Below are 14,753 nucleotides of genomic sequence, written 5' to 3'. Positions count from 1 at the left end.
TTTGATATATTTGGATGCCCCTATGGATTTTTAAGCACTAGAAATTTTAGCTCCTAAAACATTTCTGCTTTCAAGAAAAATTGAATATTAAAATTTACAGGTGCTCCCAGTAAATTTTGATAAATTTCAAATAGCGCCTACAGCCGTACAATAGTAGCTGTGACAATGAAAATCTCAGAATATGTAGATATGATATATAATTTCCAAACGGGAAAAGCTAATCGGTCAATTTTGGTCGAGAAACATTGTTTTATAGCTTAATTAATATCTTGACCTTGAGAGGGAGCTATACAACATAAAGAGTTTATAATTTACAATTTCATAACTTTAGACTCTAGTTGAACCGCGACAACGATCACTGCATATTGTAGGATTGCTTATGCCTCCATATGTTCATTTGAACCAAATTCATGACCCCATACCAAAACTTTGTATTACCTTTAATATTGAATTTTACTTACTGGTATGTGATTCACATCCCATAGGAATTATATATTATAATGGGGATGAGAGGAATTAGTTAAATACAGCACTATTTACTCAAAGTATTGGTAAACAAAAGTTGTGACCAGTATAAATTTTCATTTAGACAATATTTATCTTTGCAGATTGGCAATGTCTCTGAGAAAAAAAAAAAAATAATAATGATAAATAATATTTCGCTTTTATATAGCGCTTAGATGTTTCTAAGCGCTTTACAGATGTACTATCAAAACAGACCATAACAAAAAACAGCATGGCAATGTGAGCATAGTTGAGTGCATTTTTTCATTCATCTCAATATAATCCAACCAGACAATAGAAAGTTATCTTTTTAATTAAGAGGTTTTATTTCTTGAAAGCAGAAGAGTAAATTAATTCAGAACAAATATGTCTGTATTGATTGTACAGTTGGCACTAAGTTCATCATCTTATTCTGCCTTAGGAATACTGTAGTACCGGAGGTGCAAGCTGAAATTGTGTGTAAGAAATATTGTTTATAGAGGCTGTACTTATTTCATTATGCTGAAGGTATATGCAAATGAACACCATGTAGTTTGGATTTCAAGCAACTTGTACCAGTACCGTCTGAACTCACATACATTTATTTTTTATGACATATTTATGTTCATAATAAAATATGCCTTAACACCAAGTCTTCCTCATAGTGCTAGAGTTTGGTCATTGTGGTGCTGTGCCTTCGTATGGGTAATAGCGGGTGTATGAATAGATATCTGACTATGCTTAATGTATCTGAATTGACCAGAACTATTAATGGATATTGTTTAACAATCTATAATACTGAGATGTTTGAACAAAATAACAAAACTCCAAATAGCCTTAAATTATCTCTGTGCTCTATACTCTAACCTAACCCTTACCCCGCCATGGGGGAAAACAGGAGAAGGAGAGGGAGAGAGAGAGAGGGGGGAGGGGGGACCATTCTCTGATTTAAAGCCATCTTGAGTTATGGGAAGGACAGAATATAAATGTCACCATGAAATCTGGACAACTACTTTATGTCTGCCAAAACTATTTTGGTAAATAATGTACCGGTATATGAGTTGAGAAATGAACAAAGAGTAATATAGTACTGGTAGTCTTTTTGAGTGAATTGTACAACAATAGATTAAGAGAAGAGTCAGAAGACCATATCTATGAAACAGAGTTAACTCTAAACAAGACTTTATTAAAAACATTTCCTTCTTTTACGGTTAAAGAAAAACTTGGATTCCTAATGTGAAGCACATAAATAAGTATTAGGCCTTTTCTATTATACACAAAACAAATTACATTTACACTTCATAATTTAGGAAATATAAAATTCTTATATACATACAATTGTACACATTTACAATAGCAATGACATATGTATATGCAAGTTGAGGAATATTTTTAGCCCTCGTAAAGAACATGTCTGGCAGAAAAAAGAAACAACAACTGTTTGTAGAAAGGAAATAATAAAATAATATTTAAAGGTAAAGACCAGTATTGGAAACGCCCCAATTTCAAAAAATGAAATGGAAGCTCTCATTACCAATCATGTGAAAGAATATGTTTTGACTAATACATGATGATAAAAAAATTTCTTATCATTTTGATGATTCCAGAACCTTGCAGATGCTAGATGCTAGATGATCAACCTTTTCTGATCGATTCCACAACGTTTCTTTCACAATGCAATCGCATGACCATAACTGGTCTTTAACTTTAATTTTTATAGTGCTTATTACAAATGTCTCTAAGGACTGCATTGAGGAACCAGTACTTGTACATCTGCTGTTTGGGAAGGGAAATTTAGCAAGAACAGTTGAAAACAGGAGCAGAATGATGGCTATTGCACCGCCTTCCTCTCTGTCTAAAAACAATGGCTTGCTAATGAGCAATACAAATAGGTTAAGAAGAGAGAGATTTATGAAGATCACTTGGCAAAGTACTTAAGAAATTACAAGAATTGAAAAAGGGCAATGATTTGCATTCGTACATGTATATGAGAGCATGCAACCTTTGCAACATTTCTACAGTTTAAAGAAAACTGAGCAGCAGTGACATGACACTGCCTTATCAGGGGAAACTCAGGAAAGGTTGGATATTCATTGAATCTCATGTGGTAATGGACATATTATGTGTCTGTAGAAGTCCAGTTCCTTTGACTGAAGAAACGTGCTAAACATACTTTCAGCGACCACATGTGATGCTAATTCTATTTAGCTACTTCCTTCAGATGATTAAAACTTAAAAGGGTCATTAAAATAAAGACAAGAGAGAGAGAGATAGAGAGAGAGAGAGAGAGAGAGAGAGAGAGAGAGAGAGAGAGAGAGAGAGAGAGAGAGAGCAGGTGTATTGATACTATTCTTGTGAAGAAGCTGAAGACATTTATTTATAGACGGTAAGACTTGTGAGGAGCTGCCAGCTTCTTCACAAGAAAGTACCCTACAGTGAGCTCAAAATAAAGAGACACACAATTACTTCAGAGATTGAATTTCGTGCATATCTGCCCCCATGGAGGACCATATCATAGCTTTGACTTTTGCCTTTATATTACCAACATATCGTCCTTGTTTTCATGAAGTGACGGTAGTGAGGAAAATCGTAACACAAAGTGAATGCAATTTTTTTTCACTACCGTCACTTCGTGAAAACAGCGACGATATGTTCAGCCACTGTTTTTGTCTCAATTAATCTGTTTTTTTTTATTGTCGTGCAATCACGTATAGTTGTCTTGAATTACGTTCAAATACTTCTTGAATGAACCAAGAACTTGCATTTCCTTCTGGAACCATGAGAACCATCAGTAAAATGAATGTAAAATTATATAAATACAAATGATTACACAAAATTACCCTTAAGGATCTGGAGGAGATGATAAACAGAAGATCTGAACATCTAATATATGCTGTAATTGACAGTGAGCCTAGACACACTAGAAATACAGCACATTATATCTTTAAGTAACACTTTAAAAGTAATTTCACTGAATCAGAATCTCTACAAGTCTGCAAAATCACAGGAAAAAAATGACCCTCTCCCCAATGCCAGCAATCACAGAGTTGAAGGACTGCAATAGCTCCTCGCTGCAAGAAATTAAAATAGAGTTGACACCATCATCAAACTTTGAAGAGTTGGTGAACATATTTCTGAAGTTTCACACCTTAACTGGGCTATTTCAGACCAGGTTTTTACTGGGGGGGGGGGGGTCAATTTGACCCCCCCCCCCCCTCTAAGATCTCGGTCGTTTAAACGGCCGATCACCGCGAAAATTTGCATACATGTCAAGTGAAGTGTATAGAATACAATGGTAATTTCAATTTTTCGAAAAATTCACTCATTTGCATATTTATGGTAATTTACGCAAATAAGATCATAAAATTCACATTTTTGGTCTTTAATCATACATTATTCATATTTAAGCATTCTTTTTCACTACATATATTTGTTAGACCATTTGGAATAATAATACAACACAAAAAATTGGAAGAGCCAGGTTATTCCTATGTTATCTCTTGTTTTGATAATTTCTTATGTATTTCATTGTTTTTTAACTTATGTATTTTATTATTTTTGTTGATTTTGTTGTTTTATTTCATTTATAACTACAATTCAACTATTTTGACCCCAAAACAAACACCCAAACTTTAAACAAGACTAAATAACCAATGTTTGATCTCTTTTAAGGAAAAATGACATTTCCATATGTTTTGTACACAAATCACAAAAATGAGCGATTTTCGGGCTGACATGCGAAGACAAAAGGTCATGTGACTTTGTAACTATACGTCCGATTTTCGATAAAATTGTTTTAAAAGATGCGTAAGACTCAAAAGAAAAAAGTCATGAAAGGAAAATTTTATATCTGCCGCGGTTTCGGAGAAGTCGTGAAATTTCGACAGGGGGGGGGGGGTCAAATTGACCCCCCCCCCCAGTTAACGTAGGGTTAAGGGTACAGTTGCACTTTCCTTAGCATACTTGAGTTACAGTTGAAAATATCCTTGGCTTCTTGAAGAGATGAGGATGAGTTCCAATACCTGAATCACTGTGGGGCATTGGGCAACTGACTTGAGGCACATCAATAAGTATACTGGTTTTGCACAGTCTTTCACAGTTCAACCTTGTTAGAGGCTCTTCACAAACTGATATGAGCGTCTTGTAGACTGGATAAGGAGGGGGCTTATACCATTCTTAAATCCTGCAGCTATCTCCGTCATCTCAACAAGACGTCTTGCAAGGGACTCCCTCTGTTCTTGTGTCTGATTGGGCAGAATAAAATAAAAATGAAGCATTGGTTTCATTCTGTATTGTTCAAGCTGTAGCTTAAGGATAGTACTCTGCTCAGCTGATTACGACCTTATCTGACATGTTACAGTTTGTCCAAACTGCTGTTGAATCTGTTTATCAAGCTTCTTTTGACAGCCCCAGCCTGAGTAGATGAATTACTGGCAGTGTTTCTCTATCATCTTAATGCCAATATCTCCATTCCAATATCATATCTATAACCAAATGCAGGGCTCCACACTGAATTAACTTATTTTTAACGGAGGGTTTAGATTAATAGTTTAGAGTATGTTTGTAATTAGGCCTCTTGTTTAAACTGCACACTTTTGAAGGTCCAGAGCTTCAATTTGGGGGCCCTAAGAACTGTAAGTGTCATATATTGCCAATTGACCATGTCCCAAAGGGGGGGGGGGGGAGAAGTTTTAAAACAAAGCAGGCAATATAAAAATAAAAAACCCTTACTGACTGTGAATAATTGTATTGGTCACAAAATAATAAGCTGACACTTCATAGAGAAAAAGGGAAAGATATAGTTAAAACATAAAGATAGGCTTGATCCAAACAGAACTTTGTGTATATGTGTTTGAGCCCTCTCATAAATGGTCATTTTCACAGTAAAGGGTGTAACTTTTCTCAAACAGGGTCAAAATTTCAAAATATGTTTTCATAATCATTTCTACTAAAATTAGTACTATAAGTGTCTAAATTATGGATTTTTTTTGGTTCTGGAGCTTAAACTACATGAGAAACCTGGAAAAATAATGAACAACTGTGACAAATATGATAAATTTGAACAAAAACAACATTTTAATTCTATCAACTTAAATGACAACATTTGTTCTCCAAACATAATTCAATTGCAATTTTTCATTTGCTATTCTAATGTACTTAAAGGCTTATAAAGCTTTTTTGGTCAAACTTATTTGGTCTTTAAAAAAATTCAATGCGTTTGTCAAATTCAAGATAAAATATGACTTTGACATTTAATTTTTCAAATTTACCTATCTTCCAAGAGGGGGAGCAAAATAAAAATTACTCTACAAATACCATTCAGTGAGGGCTAATTACCATGCAAATTCCAAAGAAATCGCATTTCAAATGAGGAAGTTGAAAATTTCTTATGTGTGTGTTTCGGAGGCTTCAGGTTAACAAAATGCCTGTTTCGGAGGCTTCAATCATGTTAACATAAAATGTTGTCCATTACTTAGGTAACATATTAAGAAAAATTCAACTTAAAACTGTTAATGATATGGTAAATTACTAATATAACACCTAAAACATTTGTTTAGAGAGTAAAAATACTTGTTAATATAAAGTACGGTACATGTATGTTACAAATTATCTTTACTTAATACGATGAGTTTTATGTTCAGTACACAAACATTGCAAAGTCACTTAATAGAATCCATGAGGATTTCAAATCTGTGCTGATACTCAGGGAATATATTGTCAAGTATGTAATTTCCAAGGAAATCACTTTTCTCATATCAAAGTTGAAACATTCAGGAAACATATACATGTATAGGATCAGTTCAAAGAAGTGTTTCGGAGGCTTCAAACATGTTAACACACTATATTGTCAACTACAAAGGCAATATACAAAGCGAAATTTAACCTTACTTTTGAAGGTTTGATGAAATCTTGAACTGTAAGTAAAGTACTTAAAATAATTGTTCACATAGAAACCATTTATGTTAATTCATAGCAATGTACCACTACCCTTCACTTGCGTCTTTGTCATCATTTATTCTTAGTGCAAAGAATTAAATTTCCGCACAGTGGCTTCCACGAACTTGTTTGTTATGTGTTTACATTTACACAGACATTCATATATTTGAAACCAATAGCATGGTAAGTATTTACAGGTTTTTGTCCTGGAACACAATTGTGATCTACTTCTTATTTCAAAGAAATTTATCTGCCAACATGTCCAGTTCTCCTTCTTAAAAATTATAAAGGTAAGCTCTGCCTGCTGGGGTAGGGGTCCTGGTTGGTAGAGTCATCTTCTGTATTACCGGTACATCTTTTTTAGGCTGATGGGCTTCACAGTCCTCTGTAAATTCATACAGACCATTGCTGTTCTGGCGCATGAATTTGACTTTGACATTGTCATCAATCAAAGCCTTTACCTACAGTGTAGTAGCAAAATAAGAATATAGTAAATACAAACTTTCATTAAAACACAGATAAACAGCTTTCAGAATCCATTTCACTTCCTTGAAATATCTCACAGTCCCTTATTTTAATTCACCCTCTTAACTTTGTTCAGTACCACAACACCTGCTCATATACATTTTAGAAAAATCTTTTTGTCTAAGTATTTCTCAAATAAAGAAAGTCGATCCTGTTAAATGTTTTTTTAATAATCTGAGATCTAACATGGGTAATTAATACTTACAGGAGCCATGAAAACCACCCCACTTGTAATCCTGCTGCTAGATGAAGGTGCATCAAAATATATGGCAACATAATCGCTCACATTTGATGCTGCAATTGGAGAAGAAAATAGGAAATTAGCAGTTTGTACTGCACAGAACAATGTTCATACATATATCTGAGCTTGGACACTAAAAAACAATAAATTTGTTTGATTTTAAAAGTACATCTTGAACGTATATTTGCATAGTGCATCACAATCACATAATATTTTATTATTTATCCATGTGTTTTTTAAGAACTAGTTCAGTAGTCTATATGGGCACCATCACTAAGGATGCTTAATGTGTACATTGCACAAATCTTAATTACTAATTACTAATTAATGACAGACTTGTTTTAATCTGTTTTGCCCATGGATTTGCAGGAATAACCTGTTCAAAATTGTAATATGTACAAGGATTTCATTCATTGTTACTGGTTTACCATTGTGCATAGTCATAGACCTGTATATTGTACACACATGTATATCAGAAGTCTAATTTAAACATTTGGTACTGAGGCAAACCTTAAAAGTCAGGTGACATCCAAATATAAATTGATTCATGTTTATGTGCAGGGCGGCATACAGCTCATAATTTGTTATAAATATATTTCATAGATTTTAAAATATTTTACAATAATTTTCTTAGACCTGCTAAGCTCCACCTAAATAAATATTCCAGATCTCATTCATCTATCTGTTAATCATTAGTGAGCTAACAAGAGAAATTGGTATGTAACTTTCTCCAGCTCAGCACATGCTCACAAATACCTCCACATTACCTTTCTTTTCCTGGTGATGCTACACCACTTCTGACATAGCAACTCATATGTTGGTATTGTATGGTCTATTGTAAACAAGTGATCAGCTCTGGTTAAGCTATTATACATACCACTGTCTCTTGTTAGCTCACTAATGATTTACAGATGATGTCACAAAATGAATGAGATTTGGAGCATTTTTTTTTAGGCTGCACATCAACAGGAATCAAACTATATTTGGATGTCACCTGACCTTTACAACAACAAAAAATGAGTATGATAAAGGTACATGTACAATGTACAATACAGATCTTAACTAGGCCTCACTATATTTTTAGTGACAAATCTAAACTTTAAAAACTTTCACACATCAGTTCCATTACAATGACACATTAAAAAAAGTACAAGTAAAGAAATTAAAGGACACAATATACAGTTCTTACCTCTATATTCTTGTGCATAACAGTAAGGAAATGAGAGAACTGTCTGCAGTGTTCATGCCTGTCTGGAAGAGATGCTAACTACATGTAGTATCAGATGTTGCTAGCACATGTTGCTGTAACCTTGTCAATATCTTCAAGATCTTCATGGTCTATTAATTCGAGTCCTGCCGCGGCACTAATGTCCTTTGGCAAGACATTAATCTACATTTGCCACACTTGACCCAGGTGAGGTAAATTGGCTACCTGGCAGGAATTAATTCCTTGAAATGCTTAAGCGCCGTAATGGAAGCCATGCTAAAGCCGGGGTAATAATTTTCAAATTTGGAAGCGCATAGAGACGTTCAATATGTGCTATAAAAGAACCGAATATTATTATATTCCATTGTCTTAAAAGGGGTTGTACACACTGCTTCCCTAACAATTCTAGAGGGTTCTTTACCCACCAAATTTCTCTCCTACTGTTACAAATGGTTTTTGGATGGCATGGCCTATGCCATTTGATCCTAAGGGGTTGGCAAAGAGCATAATACATGTGGTTAACACCAAATGAAGCCTCCGAAACAAATTGGATAAATGTTAAGGATGTCTTATAATTTGGGAAAATATAGTGATTCATTTTGATATTTTATATATTAAAATATTCATTAAACTTGGAAGATTTATATGTATCAACTTTTTTTATTATTTGGTAAATGATTCTTACATTATCAAGGTTTGAAACGGGTGAATACTCCTAGCACTGGTGTAAAATTTCTTTCTGAAATGCTGACTATTGTAAATCGTTAAAAATATAAAAATCCAATAACATCTAACACATTCCTGTACTTTATTAGACCAAAACCAAACATAAAATAGGAAAACTGTAAACATTCCCCTATCTATAAAATCACAATAGCAAAAAATATGGTGTTAACTACAGTTTGAAGCCTCCGAAACAAGTTTTTTTGGTTATTAGTAAGTCTTGAAAAAAATTAACTGGATATCTATTTACTTTCAACTTCAAGGGAGCCTGCACATCCTAACATATGATTGCCATGCAGATTTAACATGAAACACATCGGTCTAGGTATTTAAAAAATGAAAAATAATCTTTTTGCTGTTTCGGAGGCTTCAAGTGTTTCGGAGGCTTCAAGTGCTAACGGAAAGTTTGTAATGTCTATTATTTTCTAATAGTTGGGAATATCTAAGCTGTTTATTGACAAGTGACTTAGGGGTCCTTATGCTACATTTTGATGTAATAATTGGATAAATTCCTACATTCATATTTGTACAAGCTGTCCGAATAGTTTGTTTCGGAGGCTTCAAATCAGCTAACGGAAAATTGGGTCGACTCAGTCAAACTTTTAAAAAATTCTTACAAGCAACATGCTCAGAAAAATTTTGTCATTAGTTGGAAGTATAGATATCAAGTGTTATATCAAGAACAAAAGAAATGATAGAAAGCACTTTTCAAACCAGAGCTCTTCACATGAAGTTTGTTAACTATTGTTAACGGAAAATGAAGTCTCCGAAACGACAAATTACAACACTCTGTTCTCAAAAATAGATGAGCCGTTACAGTTTAAACTTCTTTGGCACTTTTCATTGAACATCTAACTTCACATTCTGCATAACAAAAACAATCCTCACTGTTCCTGAAAAAAATGCAGGGCTTTACAAAAATGTCTATGTATTTTGTGTACACCAAAAGGGTCACATTTAGGGTACTTATGTGCCTGCCAAAATTTAACGAAGTAATCCCTGAAGATGTCTATGCTACCCAAGGTAGCACCCAAGTAGGTTAGTCATATGCCAAAATATCTTTGAATTCTGTAGCTTTATGAGATCACTAGAGATAAAAATGTTCAAATTTCAGAGTTACACCCTTTACTGTGAAAATGACCATTGAGATTTTCAGCATTTTTTTCCTTCAAGTTAGCAAAAAAACAAAATAACTTTCTGATAAACAAGTATTCCATTTAGTTTATGTGTTGGGACAAATGGGAGAGTTGCCCCTACTTGTGTCACTATGACATGTCGATTAAAAACTCCTATGAACAATGATATTAAACTTAAAACATGGCACCTTGCTATCAGTATCAAGGTCAAGGATGAGTGAATGCTTACCTCTAGATCTCCACAGATCAGTGGTGAATCATATGCATCACATAGAGCTAGAATGTCTCCTAAATCAGCACATTGTGTCTTCTCACTGGGGGCATTAAGAGCTAGAAAACAAACCCTCCCAAGGAAGTACGTAGGATCTAAATGTGGCAATGAATCGGCAACAGTCTTCAGGCTAAAAGACAAAGACACAATACAAAGTAACTTCTATAAATCAATAGGAAATTTAAAAATGAATATTGTAACACAACTTTTAAAGGAGAATGTGATCACAGGTCAAGATGAGCATTTATTTATGAGTCAACTCTTATGTCTGATGTGGAATACCATAACAGCACTATTACATGAGATGTATTGTTCTTGAAATGTTCTTGTATAAAAACTTTATAAAAAAAAAGTTATCCCTTTGGCCATAGTTTAAAATCATTTTTGTTCTGTAAATTCAGCATCATTTAATCATTTTATCATGATTGTAATGATTCCAAAATCGCATTAAAAAAAACACACACACAATTTCCCTTTCCCTTATTAATCAACCATTCATAGTTAGTGCAAGACAAATGCAACCTAACTCTAACGGATTATCCCTAATAGACCAGAGTTAATCTTGATTTTCTTATTATATTGGTTAATAACACATTGATCCATCATAGTGCCATTCAAAACAAAAATCAACATTCTTTTTAAGTAGTTACTAATATCATTCTTGCCTTCTCTGTAAACAATTTAGAAATTCAGCCCAATAATAAGATAAAAGGCAATGGAAAACCACTCTTGAAACCTAGCAGCAAACTTTGTGTGCATCCACCAAGAGTCTTACATACTCACCTCATATTGACATTTACATCAAGGATGAAGACAATCAGGTCAATCTTAGGTCTCTGCTCATCATTAATGGATGGGAGCGGCAGCTGGGTAGCAGTACGGCTAAGGAAATCAATAAAAAAAAAGCTCTATTTATATTATTGTTATTCTATTCAATATAAGCTAATTGGTTTACTGGCAAAATTATAGATGGCTAGAACTACGGTACATGTACTGTAGGTAGTGTACAACAATGTGGGTCTGAGCAAACATTCTGGGTCTTCAGCCAGTCAATGCTCAGTGGCTTTGGTTAACAATGACATTATAGTGGATAGAAATAAAGTTATGGATTTCAAGTACCTTTCATTCATCAATAAAAAATGTATAAACACAACTCTCAGCTTAACACCAGGGAAGGAATATGAGAATTAACAGGATGACTCATAGAAAAATGTGAGGTAAAAAAAGAGGCACAGATGAGATAATCAGATGAGTAAACTAGCCATTTGTTGTTTCTTGTTGCTATTTAAATGATGTTATTATTGAGCTGACAGAAACAAAAACTCACATCAATAACTGTTATCAATTAACATTGATTGCTCTCCTTCTAAAATATATGGTCAAGCATTGTAGTTACAAAATATAAGAAAAAATGTCATAATTTAGTGATATCTTTGAAATAATCCCTCTCTAACATAGTGCACTTAACTTAAAAGAACATGAATATTGTTGCAAGTATTAACGTGACAGGAGTTTCCTTCGATTAATTCACATCTGTATATCATTGTCAACTAACTCAGGATGGGAGATTGGAGTATAAACTTGTTTAAATCTAGTGTCAGACATTGAAAAAACTTGATGAGAATTCAGATGACTCAATCATTTACAGTGAATCGATGTTAAAGCATCAAATATTCAGGTCTTTCAAATGAAATTGCCAAGATCACAATGAATTAATACATCTGGATGGATACCAGTATTCTTCTTTGATATTGTGAAAAATGAGATCACCGCTGTCTTTTGAATGTATTTCTCTTCGCATATAAACTTACACTTGAAGGCAGAATTCAGTGTTGAGTGCCACCATGGCTTCAGCCAACTCTTTCTTCTTGATAGACTGGAATCCTATCAGCTGAAAAGTAACATTTTAACATGATTAAGATTTGGTTTTCATTTTAAACTAGTGGTGCAGTTTAATGAATTAGTGACACAGTCCCACATACATTGACCTATAGGTCTGGTCTGGTCTCACAAGAATCTCGGAGTAGTCATTGGACCAAACCTATGTGGGAATGTGTATAGTGTGTGACAAATATAATTCACTTCTGCACTACCTAGTTCAGAATGAACACTACAATCAATGGAAGCATGTATTAATTTCTTTACATTTGTTTGACTTAGCCTGGTTCTTTCAGGGACTCTTCAACTATTAATCTGCTAGAAATTTGGGTCTTCTAAGTTGAAAGTGAAATTTTATTCCTCCCCTATCAACTCGCACTCAACATCAATTACAATTAGTTCCTCCTCATCTCGTGGCCGTCGTCATCACAAATCTCATCCTCCTTGGAGTTAACGACGACGCACCCATAACTGCTCAGGCCCTGGATTATCATGCTGCATCCCTAACATTCATCTTAGATATGCACATTAAACATTCTGTTGTGAACAAAGCAGCTCCTGCATAAGCTGTCATCTTCACGTCTTGCGATCTTTGATATTATGTACCCAGTTTTGTATTGTCTCTACTATCTATTTACTCATTCTGCGAAGGATACACTCCGCAGTTCTCCAATCCTGGAGGGAACCAAGAAGAAGAAGAAGAAGAAGAAGGTGGCTAATAACTATACACACAATAATAATAATATAGATCTAGGCGTCAATTCTATACTGTAGAAGCACGATTTTTACTTGCACATCACTTTTTATTGTACATGTAGGCCTATAGTCTGAAGTCAGTCCTAGATCCTACTATACACAAGGTCTAACTGAAAACAGAATTGACTCAGCAGAGCCAGGGACAGGGCCGGGTTGAGTTTTCAATTTCCTTTTTCACTTTTTCTACTTTTCTGTGTGTAAATTTATCATTTTATGCAATATCATATGCTCACTCTAAATAACTGGCCTAGACTTTCTTTCTAGGTCGATCTAGATCTAGATTGCTAAGAGAGTAGGGCCCTATAGTTATACCAATTAGCAAACACACAAGATTCACTGTAGGCCTAATAATATTAATAAATCACCTGATTTCAAGAAAGTAGTCTAGACCTATCTAGGGTCTATGGACCTCAGTCAGGTTCATAAACAAAAATAGTACTAAAAACACTAATTTCGAATTTTCGATGTGCAAAGCCAAGCAGGGCCTCATGGAAGACCAACTTTTTGTTGAATGGGCTACCCTGGTGAAATATAAATAAATAAATAAATAAAAATAAAGTGCCAAAGCCAGTATTATCAATATCAACAACACAAAAGTCAATGTGTGGGACAATTCAAATTACTTAGAATGATATTGGTGCTTTATTGGAAGGTAAAGGAAGGCTTTCCAACATATGTTGAGTTAAGAAAAGAAATCTCATTGATGCTTACCAACACAACGGCTGAATTCAACTCCGGGAGCTTATTAAAAGGATGTAAAACGGGTTGTTTAGCACCTAAAATTGTCTCCATTTTCGACTCCAATGTAAGTTTTGTATTTCGCGCAAAGATGTGTAGCGCCCCCATGAGTTTGTGGAATCGAAATATGCGATACTATGGATTTTTTTTTATGGATGCAGCAGTTGGGCAATCGATTCCCTGTTTCATAAAACTTTCTATGAATGAAAACTGCCACAAATCTCTAACAAATCTGATCATAGCAAATCAAATGTAAAATATTTAGTAGCTTATCACAGTTACCGTATCTTATTACTGATAACAATTTTTTATGAAACAAGACCCAGGTTTAATTATTGGAGCCAGAAAGTCGGCTGTATTGATTGTGAACGCCAAGCTCCTGATTTTATACTATACAACAAGTAAATATCTAGGGCAATGCACATTTGAGATATTTGAGATATATATCTCAGTCATAAGTTCCTACAAACAATTAAGTATTGTTGAGTCGGTTTCAGATCTGACTAGAGTTTCACTGATTAATAATTAGGAAGCCATGACGAAATAAATGCAATCATCAATAATCCATCTAGGATATTGATTATTGTTATCGATTTGTAATTCCTGAATGCTGCATGTAGATCCACTCAGTGCTGTCCAATGTCTGCATGATTTGTATAGAACGCCAAAATAAAACAGACAACATACACTTTTTTTGGGAATATATGCCCTGGATTTCCCCGCGTCATTGAGAGAATTTCTATTACCTTTGTGCATTCGTCTAGACATGATGATGAATGCTATAAACGTGACAGGGCCAACGTGACTGGGCCTTTATAAAAGCGATCAAGCATTTCATTAAAACTGAAAATCTGAATG

The 14,753-nt window shown here is 34.3% G+C and overlaps 1 protein-coding gene and 1 long non-coding RNA gene across 2 annotated transcripts; both read right to left on the bottom strand.

Annotated features, from left to right (window-relative positions):
* Positions 1-4,578: 4,578 nt before the first annotated feature.
* LOC586172 (centromere protein M) lies at positions 4,579-13,989 on the bottom strand. Its single transcript, XM_030984852.1, has 5 exons — positions 13,869-13,989; positions 12,335-12,414; positions 11,307-11,405; positions 10,482-10,653; positions 4,579-4,727 (listed from the first exon to the last, which is right to left on the bottom strand). The coding sequence occupies exons 1-5, from the start codon at positions 13,947-13,949 to the stop codon at positions 4,593-4,595; spliced, it is 567 nt and encodes a 188-aa protein (XP_030840712.1). The 5' UTR covers positions 13,950-13,989; the 3' UTR covers positions 4,579-4,592.
* Positions 5,537-7,384, bottom strand: LOC105440318. Its single transcript, XR_004064050.1, has 2 exons — positions 7,151-7,384; positions 5,537-6,881 (listed from the first exon to the last, which is right to left on the bottom strand). It is a non-coding gene; the product is annotated as an uncharacterized LOC105440318 (long non-coding RNA).
* Positions 13,990-14,753: the final 764 nt, after the last annotated feature.

Source organism: Strongylocentrotus purpuratus, unplaced genomic scaffold (genome assembly GCF_000002235.5).
Source record: "Strongylocentrotus purpuratus isolate Spur 01 unplaced genomic scaffold, Spur_5.0 spur5_scaffold_14, whole genome shotgun sequence".
Lineage (NCBI taxonomy): Eukaryota > Metazoa > Echinodermata > Echinoidea > Camarodonta > Strongylocentrotidae > Strongylocentrotus > Strongylocentrotus purpuratus.
Note: the sequence above shows the minus strand (reverse complement) of the source record. Positions and strands in the feature narration are given on the sequence as shown.